Source organism: Sinocyclocheilus rhinocerous, unplaced genomic scaffold (genome assembly GCF_001515625.1).
Source record: "Sinocyclocheilus rhinocerous isolate Xijiao unplaced genomic scaffold, SAMN03320098_v1.1 scaffold513, whole genome shotgun sequence".
Classification (NCBI taxonomy): domain Eukaryota; kingdom Metazoa; phylum Chordata; class Actinopteri; order Cypriniformes; family Cyprinidae; genus Sinocyclocheilus; species Sinocyclocheilus rhinocerous.
This window is the reverse complement of record NW_015656019.1, coordinates 1,084,912-1,107,707: the sequence shown is the minus strand read 5'-3', so window position 1 is coordinate 1,107,707 and position 22,796 is coordinate 1,084,912. Positions and strand designations below refer to the sequence as shown.

General features: G+C 38.0%; 1 protein-coding gene across 3 annotated transcripts; it reads right to left on the bottom strand.

The window, feature by feature from the left end:
- Positions 1-7,148: 7,148 nt before the first annotated feature.
- On the bottom strand, positions 7,149-22,659 carry LOC107719217 (tetratricopeptide repeat protein 31-like). Of its 3 annotated transcripts, none has more exons than XM_016526590.1 (16): positions 22,463-22,659; positions 16,497-16,570; positions 14,702-14,782; positions 14,431-14,487; positions 13,525-13,716; positions 13,289-13,414; positions 12,169-12,217; positions 11,376-11,466; positions 11,143-11,284; positions 10,935-11,039; positions 10,289-10,367; positions 9,790-9,823; positions 9,585-9,659; positions 9,389-9,491; positions 9,155-9,258; positions 7,149-9,000 (listed from the first exon to the last, which is right to left on the bottom strand). In XM_016526590.1, exons 1-16 carry the CDS (start codon positions 22,515-22,517, stop codon positions 8,874-8,876), a joined length of 1,494 nt encoding a protein of 497 aa, XP_016382076.1. In that variant the 5' UTR covers positions 22,518-22,659; the 3' UTR covers positions 7,149-8,873. The 3 variants fall into 3 exon arrangements, with proteins under 3 accessions (XP_016382076.1, XP_016382079.1, XP_016382077.1); XM_016526593.1 differs by having other exon boundaries at positions 22,414-22,491; XM_016526591.1 differs by lacking the exon at positions 22,463-22,659 and adding an exon at positions 17,075-17,225.
- Between the last annotated feature and the right edge of the window lie 137 nt (positions 22,660-22,796).

Sequence of the window (22,796 nt, the reverse complement as noted above, 5' to 3'; positions counted from 1 at the left end):
TTTCTAACCAAGTGTTCCATGTTTTTCCTGTCTCCAACCCCTGACATTTTCCACGGAGCAGTCTAGAGTGGCTCTGGTGTTGACACGTCTGTCAGGACGCGCGGCTCTGTGGGGAACGGCGGTGTGGGAGAATGAACGTCCCTGCTGTGACTCGTTCCAGGCTCTATCTCAGGAGATGAGACGGGTCTTTGCCCGTGCGGTGACGGGTCGTGAGGCCGGACGCATGTTGGCCGAGCTACGGCAGGAGAACAGGACCGTCTCGGACTACTCCATCGGGTTCCGGATCCTTTCGGCGGAATGCAAGTGGAACGAAGAGGTGCAGTGGGACACGTTCCTGCATGGGTTGGCTGACCGTATCCAGAGAGAGATCTTCGCCATGGAACTACCCTCTGGTCTCGATGGACTTATCGAGTTGGCTCTTCGCGTTGATGCACGTCTTCATCGTCGTGATCAACGAAGCCGCCACGCGCTGAGGTCGGAACTTCTGGGGCTATCCACAGCCACCTCCGGTAATACGGTCAGCCCCACGTCCGATCTTGAACCCGTGCAGGTGGGTAGAGCTCGGCCTCCCCGGGAGGAGAGGGACCGTCGTAGGGCCAAGGGACTCTGCCGGTATTGTGGCGCCGAGGGCCACATCCTGGTTCACTGTCCTGTAAGGGGCCAAGGCCGACACCTAGAACCGAAGTTAATGTCGGGTGGGGTATCCTTGGACAGGTCCTAGTCTATTACTCTCCTCCCGGTAAGACTACAATGGGCGGCCGGATTCCACAATTGCCAAGCCCTGTTGGATTACGGGGCAGAGGGTAATCTCATGGATTACAGCCTGGCATCACGCCTTTAGATTCCCATAGTTCCCCTCAGTAAGAGAATCTTGGTCAGCGCACTCAATGGACATACCCTTCCCAGTATCACACACACTACTGGACCGATCACCCTCATCACGTCCGGCAATCATTCTGAAAGAATCACCCTTCTGCTCACGGAATCCCCACTGGCACCCATTATCCTCGGCCATCCCTGGCTAGTGCGTCACAATCCGAGGGTGGATTGGCGCCATAGTTCTGTCTCGGCATGGAGTGACACGTGTTATGCTTCCTGTCTTATGTCTGCTTGTTCGTCTGTTTCTTCTTCTGTGTTGCAGAATGAGCCGGTGAACCTGTCTAACGTGCCCGAGGAGTACCTCGACCTGAAGGAAGTGTTCAGTAAGTCCCGGGCTGCTTCTCTTCCTCCACATCGTCCCTATGACTGTGCCATAGATCTAGTGCCAGGTACGTCTCCGCCTAAGGGCAAGTTATATTCGCTTTCTGTTCCAGAAAGGGAGGTCATGGAGAAATACATTTCTGATTCTCTAGCAGCCGGAATCATCCGCTCTTCCTCTTCTCCCGCTGGGGCAGGGTTTTTTCCGTGGCCAAGAAGGACGGTTCCCTGCGACCGTGCATTGACTACCGAGGGCTGAACAACATCACGGTAAAGAATACTTATCCTTTGCCGTTGATGTCTTCAGCTTTCGAACGGTTGCAGGGAGCGTCCGTCTTTTCCAAGCTGGATTTGCGTAATGCATATCATTTGGTCCGCATAAGGGAGGGGGATGAGTGGAAAACCGCGTTTAATACCCCCAGGGGGCACTTTGAATATCTTGTTATGCCCTTCGGGTTATCCAACTCCCCCGCGGTTTTCCAAGCACTCGTTAATGACGTGCTGAGAGATGTTCAGTTCATATATGTCTACCTGGATGACATATTGATATTTTCCTCTTCTCTCCAGGAACACGTTCAGCACGTCAGACAAGTGCTCCAGAGGCTGCTCGAGAATGGGCTTTTTGTCAAGGCAGAGAAATGCTCGTTTCATGCACAGTCAGTTCCGTTTTTGGGGTACATCATCTCGTCCGAGGGAATACGCATGGATCCCGATAAGGTTAAGGCTGTGGTGGATTGGCCAACCCCAGATTCCCGTAAGGCCCAACAGAGGTTCAATTTCTACCGGCATTTTATTCGCAATTTCAGCCAACTAGCCGCTCCTCTGACCGCCTTGACCTCCACCAAGACGACGTTCAGGTGGTCTAGTGCAGCCGAAGCTACATTTACCAACCTCAAGAGCCACTTCGTTTCGTTGCATTTTTCTGTTTGGGACTTTTCAATAAACTGTCATTTCATTCAACTGAATCCTTGTTTCTCATTCCTGACAACCATTGAGAAATTTTAACCAAACTATGTTACAACTTGTGGAAAATGGGCATCCAATGACCCCTTTAAACTTTTTATGGCCAACTTTGTAACACTAAGCCACAGGAAGATCTCAAGTCCTGAATAACTCCATGTGTCACAATTCCAAGTAACTAAAAGAAGCTGCATAACCACATAGTAGATGTTTCTTCAGTGAGATGACCACAAACCTCACTCCCAAAAAAGCAAGACATTCTTCTCTTTAAACCACAGTAAGGATCGTCTTAAATACCTCGAGACTCATTTTCACCTCATCCATATTCCTTCACTCTATAGATAAAACAAACAGCTGCTTGTTTTTATTTGTACATACTTTAAAAGTTTGCCTGTCTGTGAGTTTGTGACCAAATTAGCATGTTATGTTGATAGTGTATTAACAAACCTCAGAAGGACCATTTTAGATTCACAGGCATACTTCTATCAAATCACATCCGTAACTGTGTGCAAGGTGAGCTGCACCTCAGCAACAATGACCATAACTTCCATGTACAGATTTAGAAACAAACAAGAGAAAAATTATAAAACGCTAGGGGGGAAAATGCCCTACCATCTTGAGAAAATATTTAACAGTTTCCTCAATTACCTAACCTCTGTTCACGTATTCGCTGTGAATTGAAAACTAGCAATTAAGTTGTTTTTGTGCCAAAGTTGGTGTGACTGTGTGCTTGAATGCAGGTCCCTCCCACTGGGTAACCCAAGACAGGAAGGGGGATCCTGTTAGAGCAGCTAATCAAAGAGACATCTTGCAAAATGACTGAAAGAGAGAGGAAAAACTGCCAAAAATATACATACAGCACCTCAAATCAACAAGACTGCTATTACTACCAATATACATTATGTGACTCATGGGTGGCATACATGACATACATTATACCAGCCCAAAAATTTGGACACACCTACTCATTCCTTGTTATTACTGTTTTTCCACATTTTATAATAATGGTGCAGTCATCTACAATGCTAATTGAATTATGTAATGACTAAAAAGAACTACATTTTAACTTTCTCAAAGTCAACACCCTTTATCAGAGCTTCTACAGCTTTACTCACTCAGCATTCACTTAAACATTTCATGAGAAATTATGAGATAGTCACAGTGAGAGTCAGATTGTGAATTATAAAGTCATACCTATAATTTAAGTCACATTTTGGGATATAGAGATGCAGTTGCGATTGTGAAATACAAAAACAGATTAGTAAATATAAAGTTAGAATTTGGAGATATAAAGTCACAATTATACAGAATTTTTTTTAAAGACATGAACATACAAGTTTGGGGTCAATAAGGTATGTATGTATTTACGTTTTATTTTGATTTAATTTTAATTTAATTTATGTATTTATTTAATTATTTTTTGAGAAATTAATACTTTTACTCAGCAAGGATGTAATAAACTGACCAAAAGTGACAAAATATTTCTGATGCTGATCTTTTTGATTTTTCTATTCATTAAAGAATCTAAAAAAATATACCATGATTTTCAAAAAAAAAAAAGCAACACGGAAGACTGGAGTAATGATGCTGAAAATTTAGCTTTGCATCACAGAAATAAATCATATTTAAAAATTTATTAGTAGAAAACTGTTATTCTAAATTGTAAATATTTCAAAACGACTGTTTTTAGTATATTTTTGATCAAATAAATGCAGCCTTGGTGAGCATTCTTTCAATAAATAAATATTTTATAAATCCAAGACTTTTGAACAGTAGTGTATATTTGTCTGTAAAGCATTTTCAAGCAACTAAACCTTTAATTCAAAATGTTTCTAAGAACACTGGAAACAAATTCAGATGAGTACATCCAAACGTATCATACTTATGCTAATTCACCTATAACACAGATAATAGAGTGCAAAAGCCCAGAAGCATCATTAGCGGAGAACACCGGTGACAACTTCAGCATGATGATGGTTCCTCAGCAAGTGTGTCAAGTCCTCACTGACTCTGTCTGTGTGTGTGTGTGAAGGAAAGGCACAGGCTCTTAAGAGACGCTGCCGTGGTAGGGCGCTGCCTCAAGCTCTGTAATTACCCACCGAGACCCGGCTCTGCCCTTAGCCACAATTTGCGGTGCCATGAAATAAATACATGCTCTTCAACAATAAACAACTGCCTTTTCAAATTATAGCACCTCCTCCGGTTTACCCCCACCGTCACCTCCTGTTTTCGCTCTCTTCGCATGAGTCGCGAGTTTCATAATGCAGGCCGTTATAGAACAGCCTCGCACATCCATGAAGGGCACCACAGTCTGAGAAAATACTGCCATGGTTTTCACAAAATGCAGCATAAAGAGCTTGAGTTTTTTTATGTACTGCCAGACAACAGAGTAATACATTGAATTACAATTTTGCCATTTTACTTGCATAATCCAAGTTTAACAAGAAAAAGTTGTGGCAGGACTTTATTTTACATTTGATGCATTTATTTATTTATTTAAAATATATTTAATAGCAAAAGCCTAGTTAAACAAAAAGAATAGTTTAATAAAAATTGCTGAAAATGTAACCACCATCCAAGACATAGATGAGTTTGTTTCTTCATCAGAACAGATTTGGAGCAATTTAGCATTACATTACTTGCTCACCAATGGATCCTCTGCAGTGAATGAATAGGTACCGTCAGAATGAGAGTCCAAACAGCTGATAAAAACCAGTAGCCTAATCCAATCCATAATTAAGGCATTTTAACTTTAAACTGTAGCTTCCTCCAGTGAAATGTCCATCCCGTTGTTCTCTCACATTGTTTTCACTTGTAAACAGTGCTTGTTCTGTGCATATTTCTCTCCTGATTCAGACGTGACAAATGTTTCACTGGAGAAAGCATTATTATGGATAGAGGAATTAAATTTTTTTGCGAAAGCAACTGTCTGAAGTTAAAAACATCATAAAAACAGGATGTTTCTTGCAAACGCACATCTTTTTGCTTCACTAGATGTTAATTGATGGATTGGAGTCGTGTGGATTACTTGTGGATTATTGTGATGTTTTTATCAGCTGTTTGGACTCTCCTTCTGACGGCACCCATTCACTGCAGAGGATCCCTTGATGAGCAAGTGATGTAATGCTAAACTTCTTCAAACCTGTTCCAATGAAGAAACAAACTCATCTACATCTTGGATGGCCTGAGGGTGAGAACATTTTAGCAAATTATCAGTTGTGGGTGAACTATTCCTTTAAATGCTTTAATGTTCAATAAAATGTAAATTAAGTGTACACATTTACTGGAAAGGTCTGACTTGAGTCACAAAAGCCTCTTACCAACAGCTGTGTTATCAACAGACTCTTTCTAAACAATACATACGGGCCACAAACCACTGGCTCCAGGCCACAATAGCAGGCTGGTAGTCATACATGCTGTGGGTCGCACAAGTCTTCCCTGATAGTGTGAAGGCTCGCTTTTATATCCAGCAGTATTTTCCCTGACTCTCATACTCTGTGTGCCATGTGCTCTTTATATGGGATGCCTGCTCACACTAACCACAGGTCACTTTCAAGTGCTGCTGATGAAAGAGAATAATTTTGTGATGTTTCAGTTATTTTGGATGTCTATATCCTGATGCTCTCAAGACATACTAGATATTTGTACAAATTATAGAAACAGTAATATTCAGTAACATTATATTAAGTTTGTTTCATGCTGAAATTATGGAGTTTATTTTATTAAGCATACTTGTGATTTTATTGTGAATCCTGTGAAAGAATGCCCTCTAGTGTCAGCTGATATATGCACTCTGCCAGAACTCTGTATTTGTGATGCTTAAAGGAGAGAGAGAGAGAGAGAGAGAGAGAGAGAGAGAGAGAGAGCGCTGTGTGTGTGTGTGTGTGTGCGTGCGCCAGCGAGAGCGAGAGAGAGAGAGAGAGCGGTGTGTGTGTGCGTGCGTGCAAGAGCGACAGAGAGCGAGAGAGAGCGAGACACATCACAGTGGAGTCAGCCGTCTTAACCGTGGCTTGTGTACTGCAAAGGGGCGGAGCTATCAAAATAGGGGCAAGACCCTTTTGGGGTATGGGCGTGTTTGTTTTGGTGATTTCAAATATCAACATTGGCTACCAGAAATCACTTGTTCTGCCTTTAATGATCAATATTAAAATATTGATTCATATTTGTTTGTTCAAAACAGCATTTAAAAAATATATATATAAATCTTTGTAACATTATAAATGTCTTTACTGTCACTTTGGATCAACTTAATGCATACTTGCTAATTAGGTCTTAATTTGTTTAAAAAAAGAATAATAATAAAAAATAAAATCTCACTGACCCCAAACTTTTGAATGGTAGTGTATATTTTAAGGGCATTTATTTTGGCATCAAAATGCCAAAAGATCAATGCTAAATACCTGCATTTTCAAGAAAACTAGACTAGTAAGGTAGTATTCCAATACAAACTCTGCCTCATAGTGAATAGCACCAAAAAAAAAAAAGCAGATGAAGAAAATCGAGTTTCTATACATTTATTATGATGACTTTTTTCCAAAGCTGTGCTAAAAGAGGGTAAACACAATTTTTGAAAAGAATACGGAGCATGAATGTGACATAAAAGTCGGAAAGGCTACAGAAGAAAAATAAAATGAAAGTGGAGAATCACTGCAAAAAGAGACAGAAAATCCTCCATTTGAGTGATAAATATCCTTTTAATGCATGACTGAACTATTAAAGGCTCTTTGAGCAGCACAAGTGAGGAATTGTTGCTGTTTTCACACTCCTAAAAAAATTCATACATATAATTTATTTGAACATACAGGGGTTTAAAAAAAAAAAAACTAAAAATGATGAGCCACAACTGTTTGCCTCAAACCAACAAAAGTGACATTTCTCTGGACACATTACTGTTCGGTATTATTCAGTTTGCCCACATTCGTAGCCTAAAATAAAACTCGCTTCCCCTTTGTTCAACTGTTTGCCTCAAACCAACAAAAGTGACATTTCTCTGGACACACATTACTGTTCGGTATTATTCAGTTTGCCCACATTCGTAGCCTAAAATAAAAGTCGCTTCCCCTTTGTTCATGGGGGACCTCAGCTTAAATATCAATGCTAAAATAACTCATCTGACAGGAAAGCACATATTTTCAAGGCACTCTGGACTGTCACAGAGTCAAAAAAAGCCAAACTAAACTAAAAGCACTAGTGTGACTAGAGCCTGCATAAAAACCCATGCAGTCATATCTAAAAACTGAGGAAAAGTCATTAACTGACACGTCGTAAATAGTGTAATGTACAAAAATAGCAATGTATTTATCTGTGGTACACTAGGTTAACATTAGTGTTTCTTTGGTTAAGTGTTTCAGAACAGCACAACGAGGTTATAAAAGTTTTCAAATGCATTGAAACGAGAATATCGCTTGGGGAAATCATTATCATACCAATAATAACTTAAACAAAAAATGTGCATGCTGTTCTACAAGATGTCATGAGGTGGAAGACATGTCTCAAACAGCCAACTTCCTTCTTATCCACTAAACCAAGAGAAAGAACGTTAAATAAAAGAGGAAATGATGAAAACCACCCGATCAACTTTGCACTGACGGCATGAAAAGTGCCAAAGCAAGAGTTCCCTGTGTCTCAGAACTCTTGCATAAGAAAACCACAAGATTTTCTGCATTTTGTGGAGCAGCATGACATGATCTATGACCGAAAACTGCGTTTGTGATCACTTTGTCAAACCATAATTCCATGTTCATATTTATAGATAAATGTAAATAATATCTAAATGGCAATGACATACCATTGGAAAATACCATGAAAAAAATAATAAAATACCACCAATGACTACAGATCATCAATACCTTTAGCGACACGATTCTGACCAAACATCCACACATCTTAAGGGAGGGGGGAAAAAAACAACATCCACCATGTTTTACGCTTGAGGAACAGCCTAGAGCTCACTATCTGATATGGTAAAGTGCAAGAAAAATCAAAAAGAAGAACTGAAAATAATTAATCAAGAGACATAATTTCTTCAAATAATTGCGCAAACCCCTTTGCAATACTGATATGCCCTCAAATGTCTTAAATTTAGGGGCGTTTGAGAGAACTTACTGGAAAAGTCCAATTAAAAATATGGATGAATGAAGAGCTGGAGTGTGTCTAAGGTGGTGGAATCAAAGCAAAACACACAAGTAAAACTAATAAGCTAATTTTCCCTGAATGCCTTTTCTCTTTCTCAACGTAAAATCCACATATGGCATAGTATTATTCTTTGGTACGATTCTCCCATCCTCATTTTGAGGGTTTGCGACCTCAAATACAGAATTGAAGTCGTTCTCTTGGGATGAACTCAAATGTCAGATCAGATCTACGGCTCTTCTTTGGGTTGGTGGTGTTGGCACAGGAAGAGAGAAAAGAGCATACGATATGAGAGGCCATGTAAACCTTAGCAGACGGCAATGCGGTGCAGCGATGCTCTGGCACTCTGCACCACCCAAACCTCACCTCAAATGAGACTTTTCCCAGAGTCCTGTCTGCTTTGAAACCCCGTGAGGTTCGGAGTCTGACAGTGAAGAACTCGGACCTCAAGAGAGCCGTCGTAAGACTCTGATCCACAATACTGGTCCTGACCTACAGATAATCAAAGTGAAGATTACAGTCCCAACAGTCATGCAGTCGTCTCCCAGAGTTCTTAGGGGAGAGAAAGAGAGGCTAGTGTTGACTCAAGGTTGCCAGTCTTTGCCTCGATGATCGGGAATGTGCTTATAGCGACACCTATCTCCAAAATGACAGCCGGTGGTCCTCCAGAAGTAACACTCATCACCGTTGATAGGACCTCTGCGTCTTGGCCTGGAATAACCACAAATTTGTTTGGACATCTGTGTTTCTTTCAAAGAACATTTGTTTGAACATACAGTTTTTTTTATGGAAGACAATAATTGCTGTTAATAACATCAAAAGCAAGCACCATTACTTTTCTCAAACAGCAAAGAAACTGAATTACCCAGCAGCCCCTGCAGGTTGTGGAATGGCAGGTGTTGGCAGGACTCTCTGAATCCGTCGATCTGGATATCGAACCACTAGTCGGGTATTCTCAATAAAATGTCCCTGAGAAGAGTGTGTGTGTGTATATATTATATAATATATTTGATAACTTGATTAATAATGATAACAACAACAACAACAACAAAAATAAATAATAATAATAATAATTAACTATCATCAGGGTTTCACTCACATTGAGTTTCTCGATCGCACGGGAGGCCATGTTGGCATTCTTAAAGTTAACAAATGCACAGAAACGTTCGTGCAGAACCCGAATGCTGTCGATTTCTCCATAACTGGCAAACATCAACAAAAATGAAAACGCAAGTCATTGGAAATCATTTTATATCTAAAATATTGTAAAAGGTCAATGTGGCATCAAATCTCACATTTTGAAGAGATCCCGCAGATGTTTCTCTGTCAGTTCTGTGGTCACGTTTCCAACCCACAAGGAATTGCAAGGACTTGTGAAAGAGAGCGAGAAAAAGACAGAAAGGGAAATATAGATACAGAATTAAAGGGAGAGAGCAACGTTTAAAAAATAAAGAAATAAATGCAAAGACCTAAACTGAAATCAGTTAAATGATGGCTTACCCTGGTTGGAGGAGAGCACAGTCCTGATTTGAAGCTGTAAAATCAATATTTTTATATTACATCACAAATTATGCAGAGTTTAGATGTTTATGTTGGCAGAGAAAGATCATGTGGCACTGAAGACTGGAGTAATGGTCCTGAAAATTCAGCTTTGCATCAGGAATAAGGTAAATTTTAACCCTTGTATGGTGTTCGGGTCTGTGGGACCCGTTTTCACTTTTTATCAAAAGAAAAATTATACAATACATTTTTTTTTTTCAAATATGAACACCACACAAGGGTTAAAATATATTAAATCAGAAATCAGTTCTTTAAAATAATATTTCAAAAATATTTCTGTGTTTACTGTTTTGTGTGTTGCAAAATAACTTGTACTGTAATTTAAGATTCTGGTCAAAAATAACTTCCAGTTCTCAATGTCTCTAATGTAAATCAGTGTATCAATAGCACCCTCATGTGGCTCAATAAAAAATTTGGGAAAATGAAAAAGAGCTCTTACCCTTGGCTGCAACAACAGCCTGCACTGTGTTGTATTTTTCCAGCAACTGAATACTCGGTTCCTCATCATATCCAAGATCCTAACAATGAGAACACCTTTTTTCATTACAGGCCTCAAATTATATTTCTGTGTATACGTTTCAATGGATTGCAATACTTGTGCTTCCAAAAATGTATTTTTAAAGCTGACCCCATTCTAAACTGAAACACTTCACTCAAACATAAAAATTATTCTCATCCTATTGTTATTCGAAACTTGTTTGACTTTCTTCTGTGGAACAAAAAAGGAGATGCTTGGCATGTCTGAGCTTTGTTATGTAGCTCCAGAAATATGGGTGAGTCATATGGACTCAATTGTTGAAATGTCATTTTTTCCCACTGATCTTTCATTGAAAAGAAAACAACAAAGATAAAAAGAAAAGAAAATGATTTATGAGTAATTATCTTGGGGTTTTTGCTTTCTCATGACAATGACATGTACCCACCTTGCAGAGGCTTTGTACAAAGCAACTTTGGGCATTCTGAACGTACAAATTTTATGAGCACGTTCTATAGTTTGTTCTCTGGTACTCAATCCCATAACCTTGTCTTTGCTAACTTTGTCCATGCTCTACTAATTTAACTACAATGAGAAATCCTGTCCTTACCATAAGTTGTTGCACCTTACAGTACAAGAGGTCATTGACCGCTTCTTCGCAGTCTTGGTCCAGTTTTAGCACCTGTTCCATGGTTTTCTCAGCTTCACAGTACCTCTATTACAAACAAACCCACATACAGATTCACTGATACACAGCTATATGCAGATTTCCTCCATATACAGGAAGAAAAACCAATAAATATGCCACTGGGTCGTACCTTAAGTCCCATTAGTGCACTTCCCCTACGGTAATAGCCTTTGGGCCAATCGGGAGCCATTTGGATGGACTTCTCAGCATCTGCGAGGGCCAGAGGATACTGCTCCAGACAACAGTAGCAGTAGGAGCGATTTCCAAAAAACCTGTTATCCAAAAATCAAAGTCCATTAATGAAATTACAAAAAAAGAAAGGTAGTATATCTGGATATGATTTCATGCATATCAGTGCATCACCTGTAGTCTTTCGGGTCACATTTGATGGCCTCTGTAAACAGACTAAGAGCTTGCGTGTACTGACCCTCTTGAACAAATCGAATCCCTTTTTCTGGAGTGAAGAGAAAGGAGGACTCGTATGGAAGAAAAATAATGGCAAATGGTCTTTGAAACAAAAAAACATGTTGAATTGCACTGAAAAAAATAATGCATTGCATTAATTGTCGCTCCGGCCGGACACGGCATCAACAGTATGTGAGGGTCGTAACATTTCCGTCTCACGCTTGAGGTATTTGGCCAATCACAACGCACTGAATAGCTGGCCAATCACAGCATACCTCGCTTTTTCAGACCGATGAGTTTTGTAAAAATCGACGCGTTTCAAAAAGGCGGGGCATAGAGGAGAAACAATAATGTACAGTATGTGGAAAATAATGTGTTTTTTTAACTTTAAACCGCATAAACACATTTCATTACACCAAATACACAAAATAATGTTATTTTTAGCAGCATCATATGACCCCTTTAAAGAACCGTTTACCTAAAAAATGAAAATTAGGTCATTAACTCACTTTCAAGTTTTTCCAAACCTATTTCTTTTTAAAGAACATACTGGAATATATTTTTCAAATAATGAAAGTGAATGTGGACTAGACTTCTGAAGACAATTTATGAAATTTAATTTGTTTTCCAAAGAATTCATTGAAGTTTGGAACAACAATGACCATTTTCATTTTAGGGTGAACTACAAACACAGACACCCCTTTCTCTAATTTGACTAGAAATGTATCAGAAAGAAAGACATTTTACACACCTACTAGTAAGGCACTTCTGTTTGTTTTAGCATCTGATAAGCCAATGACCTGTTAAAAAAATTTATATTACAGGAATATTACAGGTTATTTTCAACATAATGTCTCTGCATCACTTCTGAGGCATGCTGTATTCAACATTATAATTAGCACATCTCAAATCATAGTGCACTACCATAGTACACTGCTTTTGAAAGAAGTTTCTTATGCTCACTAAGGCTGCATTTATTTGATCAAAGATACTGGGAACACATTATTATTGTTAAATATTATTCCAATTTAAAGCAACTGTTTCCTGTTTTTTATTTTAAAATGTTATTTTTTTTCCTGTGACCAAAGCTGAATTTTCAGCATCATTACTCCAGTCTTCAGGGTCACATGATCCTTCAGAAATCATTCTAATATGCTGATCATATGCTACTCAAGAAACACTTCTTATTAACAAATTTGAAAACAGTCGTGCTGCTAAATATTTTTGTGGAAACCACGATCATTTTTTCAGAAAATATACAGCTTTTGTAATATTATAAATGTCTTTACTGTCAGTTTTGATCAATTTAATGCATCCTTGATGATATTAATTAAACAAATTAACTTACTAGCTAAATTTTTGAATGGTAGTGTACACTAAACATAGCCAAGAACCAAACAAACTAAAATATAAAGACATACGGCATTAATTAAAGTAATATTTCACAACATAAAATGACAGCTGCTGTGTAGGATTTACAGGAACAAGGCATGTGCAAAAATAATACATACAGTATTTTTAAAATCAACAAAACATATATTTTTTTAAAAACAGACTATTTTAAGACAATTTTAAACTCAACATGTTTTAAAAGCACAACACAATTGCGCTTGGTGGATAAAGGAAAATCTATAGTACAGTGAAACATGCAATCTGTCAGGACAGTGGCAGTACTACCAGCTGAAAAAATAAAAGCTGTCTTATAAGCCCAAAGTGACAGCACCTACAGATTTATAAACTATGTTAATACCCAAGAATCCCAATGCCCAGGTTCAGCATTTATGGGCTCCACGTTTACGACACAAGAGTATGGGCAGCCGACAGATGGCAACAAAACACAGGACACTAAATAAACAATTACCAAAACTCACTTCTCCTGTTCTGCTCTCATTTTCCTTGTTCTCTTTCGACTTGTGAGCTCCTTTACTTTTAGCTTTGGGTCGAATATGACTTACAGCATTGGCAACAAAAGCACTATTCACATCCCACCCTGGGTCCTAAAATGTAGAAACCGTGTCAAAGTAAGTAATTTAAACAATTAAACATTCAAATAGCAAACTCTTGACGTCCATCAGCGGGAACAGTATGGTTGGCTCAGTTTTCGTACCTCCTCACTAGACCGGGCCGTCGGTTGCCGGTTGCTTTTGTTCCCTGATGCCAGCGGAGGTCCAGAAGAACTTTTACTTGAAGGAGCAACTGGCTTCTCTTCCACCTTTGAAAGGCCTATACCTTCCACCTCCTCTGGCTCAGACTCCTCAGACTCGTCAAGTTCAGAATCAGCTCCGGCATTCTCATCCCCCTGAAAGAAAAAAACAAAATCACATTTTAATAATACTTGTTTGTTTTTATTGCTATACCAGCATCTATGGCTATTTTCAATGTATTTTAAAATAAATAAATAGTATTAACATACAGTAGTAATGAAAAACAACACTTGACAACCAACTCCATAACCAACAAGAACTTTGAGAGTAAAGACTTTTACACTGTTACAAATAAATATTTCAAATAAATGCTGAACTTTCTATCTATCAAACAATCATGAAAAATTAGGGTTTCCACATAAAGCTACACTTAAGTTTTGTTTTTTTTTTGAGCACCAAATCAGCATATTAGAATGATTTCTGAAGGATCATGTGACTTTGAAGACTGGAGTAATGATGCTGAAAATTCAGCTTTGCATCAAGGAATAAATTACATTTTAGAAGATAATAAAATAGAAACCAGTTTTTATTTTAAATGGTAATAATACTGTATTTTTGATTAAATAAATGCTGCCTAGGTGAACACTAGACATTTTTAGTGACTCCAAACTTTTAGACAGTAGTGTGTGTGTGTGCAACAAAAACGTAACTATTTTTAACATGCTTTCTTAAATACCCAATAATCATGGTTGAAAGTGAGATTTCTGAACGTGATGCACTGATTTGCAAAAAAAAAAAAAGTGCAGAAGAAACATCCTGCATCTAAGCCCTCTCACACCATCCTCAGCCTTAAACTAGTTTAAATTTACCTGTTCAGTACTTTCATCCTTTTTACCCCGCTCTAGTTTCTTCCGCTGACGTTGACGCTAAAAAAAAAAAAGGAAAAAAAAAGACAAATTAATATGTATTTTTGGCAGCAACACAATGCATGTAATGAAGCCTACTTAGGGCTCTATTTACGGCTCTGTTCACAATAAGAAAAAAAAAAGCAATGCTCAATAGATCTGCACTGACAGTCAACTCTAGGTTAAAAGTGGATTCATTCTTGTACTTAGTGTGTTAAAGTTCATCTCCTCTCACCTTCCTCTTGGCTTTGCGCCGCTCTGCTTTCCGTCTGGCCTTCTCCTCCTCACTAAGATCCTCCTCACCAATTAAGACATCCTGTAAAGCACACACAAACAAATCTAATAGTGTATCAGGAACAAACATACATGCAGGTACTGGTCTCAGAAGAGAAAAATTGTGCAAAACAGCAGCAAACATTGGTCTTTTAGAGCATGTCCTTCATTAAAGAGGTTTAAGAATATAATCCTACCTTATTCACAATAGATTTCTTTAGTTATATTTGCTACAACAAGATTAAAACGGTTACAAAACCACTGTGGAGGACTTTGGCCTCACTAAATCCATATGCAGATTGATAAAATACAAATGAATGAAAGTGAATGAAAGCAGTGTTGCTCGTCCTATGAATGGTTAACCATTTCAAATGCAAATCAAAGCTTAAATTCTTAAAGACGACCGCAGTGACAAAGCTATGGGCCGTTAGACAACTCTTACACTCTCTAATGTAACTCATTGAAAGAATGCACACTATCATGGACCGATAAGACACAATTAGAATGTTTCAGCATGAATGTGAAACATTCACCAAAATAATACACGGTGTTCCTTGGAACAAAAGAGCCTCAAAAGCAGCTGCACAGTATATGCTGGGAGTATCTCTGTTTGGAGCACACTGACCTGACCTTAACCCAACTGATATGTTGAGGCACGACTAGAAGATAATGTTCACGCACTAACAAAAACACCAAAGACCAAATGTTTTGCCAAGATACCTACAACGGCTCAAAAAAAATATATGGACACCTAAAGTCATACTTATGAGCATCAGTGCCTTTGCAGTGCATACAAATATTAATTGGCATCTGGAAAAGCTGATTCTATACATTTCTCCGAACGGTTTGTTTTTACTCATCTGTACTATTGATTTTGACCAACTGGTAAATTTTTGGTAGATATATGAAGCAGGTTTACCTCAATATGCAAATAAAAAAAAATAATTTACTGTATTTGTATTTACTACCATTCAAACGTTTGGGGTTGATACAATTTTTAAAGATTCTTATGCTCATAAAGGCTGCATTGATTAGATCAAAAATACAGTAAAAACAGTAATACTGTGAAATATTATTACAATTTAAAGTAACTTATTACTTAATATACTTTAAAAAGTAATTTATTCCTGTGATGGCAAAGCTGAATTTTCAGCATCATTACTCCAGTCTTCAGAGTCACATGATTCTTCAGAAATCACTTTATTATCAATGTTGAAAACAGCTGGGCTGCTTAATATTTTGGTGGAAAGTGTCATACATTTGTTTCAGGATTTTTCCATTAATAAAAAGAACATCATGTAGCAGAAATATAATTTTTTGTAAAATTATAAATGATTTTACCATTACTTTTGAATAATTTATATAAAATATATGCCAAATAAAAGTAAAAAAATATATATATAAATATAAATAAATATCATACTGACCCTAAATGTTTGAACAGTAGTTACACTAATCAAAGATTTTAGCATTAAAAGTATCTATAGTGGCCTTAAATGTGTATAAACACTCTAAAGTTATTGTGCAGAAATTGTGCAGGAATAGTTGCCATAGTAGTTTAAATACCTGAATTAAATTTTAATACAATTTCAGACTTTATTTTCAGATTTCAGATTTAATTTCTGACTGAACTATGTCAAAAAAACATCTGCAAGCAGTTTGTTCAAAAACAACAGGGAAACACGCAGGTCTTTTGACCTCTCATTATTGATTTAACTTGCATCTTAATTCATGAAAAAAGCCCACTGTTCTTGTACCTGTGAGAGTGTGTGGTCATTCTGCTTGGGGAGGGCACCTGTGTCCATCTCCTCTGGCCTCTCATCACTGGAGCCTGTGGAAAGATACGAGAGAGAAAACAATCAATAAAGTCCAGTTCAAGGCAAGAGAATCAGTCAAGCATTCGCCAACGTCACACTTCGTGAGAGTTAAAACGTTCAATAATGCAGAAATGATTGTAATTGTATTGTATTGTATAATTGTATTAGAACATAGTCAAATCCCAACATTTACCATTTCCTATAGTCCATTACTTACCGTCAATGTTCATGTGAAACTCAACATAAAAGTAAATGCCATACATTTGTGACCACTTCTCAATACACTTCAAAACTGCCAGACAGTCATTTCAATCAGAGTGCTACAAACCCATGAAAACCCTCACAATCAAGTCTTGGTTTTACTTCTATAACTGCATTAGTTACTCTACCGTACATAAATTCAAGGTCTATGTTATAAAATGTTAACCTTGATTTTAATTTCACATCATCTTTGCTACAGACAAGCCAACCAAATCCAGGGCAAACGGAGTTACCAGCGATAACAAAACCACACTCACTCATTAGTCAACAAACATGGGACTCAAAATCCTTGCAGGCAGGACTGCAATTCAATTGTCAGCTAGCCTAAAGTTTCCTTTGCAGTGGTAAAATTACACCTTGCAGTCATTTCTCCAAGATACACGGCCTCACATAAACTACACAGCTCAAAACATTCCTCAAGAAAGCCATTTACACTGCAGCCTAGTAAAGCAATGCTTTCTTTGAAGATCATCCAACAGCCGTGATTTGGATTTTGCCATCAGCTAATGTAAGCAGATGGTTTTCAGACTAATTTTTCAGTTTTTGTTTTCTTTTATTGGATTCTTGACAATTCAGTGATAGTTTTATTCTTGATTCAGCCCAGGGCTTTGATACATTACAACAGGGCTGTCGAAACTCGGTCCTGGAGGGCCGGTGTCCTGCAGAGTTTAGCTCCAACTTGCCTCAACACACCTGACTGGAAGTTTCTATGCCTAGTAAAGTTTCCCACTCGTAATAACGACTTTGTGCTGGCGTTCAAGTGCGTTCAACTCGTATCCGACATGACTTGAACGCCAGCACAAAGTCATTATTACGAGTGGGAGACTCGAAATTTTCTTTAAGCCCCGAGTTTCTGAGTTGGGGGCGTGTCAATAAGAAACATGGCGGAATCGATGGATGCAATGTCTGTAGTTGACGGTAAATTTTTGTTTAAATTGAGTTTTGATGAAGTTTTTATGCGATACAGATTAAAGTGGCTTCATAAATTACTTTTTAAAAATATTAAAATCTAGGGATGTAACGATTAACTGCGAGCCAGTTGGAAATCGATTTAAATATGTGACGATTCAAATCGGTTGAGATGCTAAACCAATCGCGATTCATTTAGGTGTAGGAGTTTATAAGAATTCATGTCTGAGGGGAACTTACTGTCTTTAGAAAAGGTTAGATGGTATTATTTTCGTTTCCTCTTGCCTCTGTATAATGCATATTAAAGTTCATATGTGCAGCCCTGCTTTGTTTGCAGCAGAAACCAATGAAACACTTTAAGCGCCAAAGTGTTATATTTCAATTTGACAAAGAAATGTGCAGCATTTTGTCCAAGCAATAATAAAAGGACACATTTAATTTATAATTTGTCTTAAATCTCATTTTGTTAAAAAACAATCGTGAATCGAATCGAATCGTGAAATCAAAATCGTGAATCGAATCAAATCGTGAGTTGAGTGAATCGTTACATCCCTATTAAAAACGCAAAACACACCTGATGCGAATTCTTTACTCTTAATTTTCTATAAGCAGAGTTAACAGACCCTGTTGTATTTTCTTGTAATTTATTAAAAGAAGGTACACCGCCATCTTGTGCCGACTAAACTGACTTTAACGCACCTGACGTCGTAATTACGACTTGTCAACTCGCAAGTACGAACGTCCCAGGAGGACTTGAATGCAGCATAAGAGCTTGATTAGCTGGTTCAGGTGTGTTTAATTAGGGTTGGAGCTAAACTCTGCAGGACACCGGCCCTCCAGGATCGAGTTTGGACAGCCCTGCATTACAATAAGCAACCATCTGCAGAATGTCCAAAATATCAATTTATGTTTGACAAACAGCACAGAATCACCAAGTCCCACTTTTTTCGCAGTTGTTAACCAAACACTAATATTCCTGGCTCAGAAAGAGATGTGGATTTGAGTCTTCATATGCTTGTTAACTGATTCCTTGTTAGTGAGAAGCAAAGACACATTAGACGCTCTGTATCCTCAATCACTCCCATTAGCCATTACCACACTCTTAATATCCCACATCCAGAAAAGAGATGCACACAGCTTGCAAAACTAACACCACAAATCTCAAACAAATGCAGATGTATGTAAGAAGCAGGCTGTGATCTGAGGCGTGATGCATTGGCTAGCACACTTCCCTTAAAGTGACTCATCTCACACTTTGACGGCCTTGTGACAATGGCGGTCCAAAAAAACTGATTTACCTTGGTAACATAAAGAAAACACGTGGCCCTCGGCTAGTCACATCTTCCTTGAATCATGCAAACTGTTCCATGCAAATGATCCCAACTGATACTGTTTTCACTGCTGTGAGTCAGACTCAGTATACGGAATCCAATCCATTGATTAAAATTGAGAATCTTGATTCATACTACAAATAATTAATGCACGTAACAGCAGAAAAGACAAGTGAGGACTGTAAGGATGTGTTACAATGGTAACAAAGACATTCATTTCAAGAATGAGGTTGAAAGCTACTCGAACCATGTGACAAAGCATCTGTATATTTTACTACAAATGCAACAGACAAGCAAATATCAGTGTACAGCAACAGCCCTGCAGAAAAGAGAGGAAAAAAAACGATGTACACTTTAGCAGTTTATGGTGATGGATCTTGTTCTTATGCATATTTGCATACTACAAACTTTAAATACAGCCCAATATTAGACAAGATTAGCAGTACTTCATGTAATGAAGATTGCAACATTGAAACAAATACAAAAAAATTAAAAAGAAAACAAATAGGATGACAAAAAACATACACAAAAACTCACAATTAAAAATAAAGCCAAAGGGGTTTTACAGCCTGATGTCATAGGAGAATCTTTTCAAGTTCCTCAAAGAATTTTCATTTTCTAGCTCTTTATAAAACCTCCCATGCAACTGTGGGATCACGCTCTAATGCAAGGGTTCTCAATTCCAGTCCTCGTGGAGTGAGTAGGGAGTAATGAACACTGTGTAGGGACCATGTCAATCAGAACACAGTTCATGCATGGAGCTCTCTTCTAACGAGCTGATTATCTGAATCAGGTGTGTTAAATAAGAGAGACATGCTAAATATGCAGAGCAGTGGTATGTTATTGTTGTTGTTGTTCAAGTCATGTTGGATAGATCGTATTTACGAGTTGAACGCACATGAACGCCACCACAAAGTCGTTATTACGAGTGGGAAATGCGAAATTTTCTTTAAGCCCTGAGTTTCCGAGTTGGGGGCGTGTCAATGAGAAACATGGCGGAATCGATGGATGCAACGTCTGTAGTTGACGGTAAATTTGTTTAAATTGATAGTTTAGTTGTCCTATAAACTTAAATTGGTCATGTTCTTGTTACGCAGCTAGTTAATGAAATCAGAGTAAAAAAAATGCAGACCCTGTTGTATTGTCTTGTAATTTATTAAAAGAATGTACACCGCCATCTTGTGCCGACTAAACTGACTTGAATGCACCTGACGTCGTAATTACAACTTGTCAACTCGTAAGTACAATTTGGTTGCATGTTTGTGGTATTTCTACCAACAAAAAAAAAACAAAAAAAAGAGTAAAACTCAATATTAGACAACACAAACTGGCAGTACTTCATGTACTGAAGATTGCAACATTACAACAAATACAAAAAAATTAAAACCAAAAACATGGTGACCACACACACACACAATTAAAAAAAATAAAGCTAAAGGGGTATACAGCCTGATTTCAAAGGCGAACCTTTTCAAGTTCCTCAAAGAATTTTCATTGTCTAGCTCTTTTGAAAACCATCCATGCAATGAAGAATCCTGTTGAAACTGGTAGCTGTGTTTTGGAACAATAAAAGTTTTTATTAAACCGTACAATAAAATATTTTGTACTGTTCTCTGAAGTCTACTTATGTTATCAAGATTTTTACATTAAAAAAAACATCATAATTTACAATAGGATATTTCGGCCCTGTTTTGACCCCCTCATCGGAACGCTCCGTTTAAATAGGCGTGGTGGATTGTAGACTCTGAAGTAAACGCCCCCTGCTATGATTGGCTAACAGTTGTGTATGTTTGTCAGCCTACAGACTTCACAGATGGACGCTGCTGTGATTTAGGTTAAAAACACAGAAACAGCAAGTACTTATCAAATGATCTGTAATAACAGACAAAGCAATAGTGACCACATAATAAAAACAGCTACTCACACTTTTGTGGTGCAACATTACTGTCAGATCCAATATAGTTGGCACAGCATCGTCTTTTAGTTTCAATCTTTCTGAAAATCCTGTGTCGAATTGTGCCTTGTTTGTAATCAGCAGTAAAATGAAATGAACAAAGGATCAAATTCTTACTGGATCTTCATTAAAAATAAAGTTCATCCACTCTTTCCTAATATTGGGATCAGAAGGAAGGCAATGCAAAGACTGTGTTTTTTTCACAACTTTGCACTGCACAGAGTCTTGTTGTCTTCTGAGTCCCTTTATCGTTTGATTTCTGCATAAACCTGCGTTTGCCTCTCTCGTTATTTACTTACAACATGCACAAATCGGTGGGCAGAGCTAAACAGGCAGTGCTGTAGAAGCAGGCATTGATCTTCTGCGGAGGCGGGGTTTAGCCACACTATTACATCATAAAGTGGCACATTCCACAAGCTGTCATTTAGGCAGATTGGCTTCAATATAAGCTGCTTTTAGACTAACGAGAACGTTTTGAGTTCTGAAACTTACAGGATGTTTTTATAGTACAGTGATCTCTTATGTCAAAAGATCAAGGGAATTTTGATTTCTCAGTTCATGACCCCTTTAAGAGGTTTCTATAGGACTACTAGCTGGTCAGTCAGCAACATGTATCATAAACCATCTTGCCCACCTTAAGCAAGATGATATACCAGCTTAGATTAGATAAAAACCAACAATCATGTTCCAAATAATGCTACAAGCTTGTATTTTCAAGATTAAGAGCTTCTGTTAAATTTCCAAAGAACCACAGGGGTAACTTGAAATTCCTAAATGGTTCTTGATAAGAAAGTTTGTTGCGTATTGTTGTTAAGAAACACTAAAGAACCTTTATGTTTATAACTGTAAAAAAAACAAAAAAAAAACATGTTTGCCTTTAGACTTGAGGCAACCTTTGAGGCAATCCTACTGAAATTATTACAAATTATCACTACTTTAGGATGCAATCTGAATCGGTTTGTAAACGTTCAAAAACACACTCAAACAGGAAATGATCAGCAGTTAAAATCAGATTTAGTGTCTCTGATTCGCAGGCCTGTTGCATGTGATTTCTTCAGTATTTGAATTAGTTTCAATGAATAAACCAAACTAAAGCCTCACATAGAATCTTATACTTATTTTACTAATTATTTTTCTTAATATTTTTGTATTGAACACTAAATATGGATTTGACGGATTTTAAGGTTTGGAAACAATTATCATCTATCCGGTTGACAACCGCAGTTACGTGTAGTTAAACAACATTTGCATAATTGACATCATGATATCTTTGATACATTTTTATATCTATACAAAACTGACTGATATAATTAAACAATATATCACTGTCACTAAAGCGCGTTAAGGTGAGATAAGCGCAATGTGTCGTGTGTTTTACGGCTCTGATTCATGGAAAACTTACTTTATAACTCGGACAGACAGAAACAAAGTTTCCATGTAGTGAAACTCACCGCTGAGCCCCAGTAACCGGCAGAAATCCAAACTGAACTTCATTAGTCCAACCATCCAGCATTATTACCCTCAATACCGCTACAGGAACGTAAACACGACAAAATACACGTCAAAACAACAAATGAATCGTCATATTTAAACTTGCGGCGACAGATGTGTGGTTTCTCTTTCTGGGCGTCGAGCGGAGCGTCAGGCGGGTGTGTTGAACTGAACTCAAGCGCCTCCCAAAACGAGCGTCTTAAAGGGCCGCAGGGGCCATCGTGTTCTGAAGCCACACTCTTCTCTCTATGGCATAAAGTATGTTATGATCTAAAAATTATATATTATAAGATT

Coding starts and splice junctions, on each gene's coding strand:
- LOC107719217 (XM_016526590.1), bottom strand. CDS start 22,517: ATGGTTGGACTAATGAAGTTCAGTTTGGATTTCTGCCGGTTACTGGGG. Junction 9,259..9,388: donor GTGCGATCGAGAAACTCAAT/GTGAGTGAAACC, acceptor CACTCTTCTCAG/GGACATTTTATTGAGAATAC. Junction 9,001..9,154: donor CAACCTGCAGGGGCTGCTGG/GTAATTCAGTTT, acceptor TGGTTATTCCAG/GCCAAGACGCAGAGGTCCTA.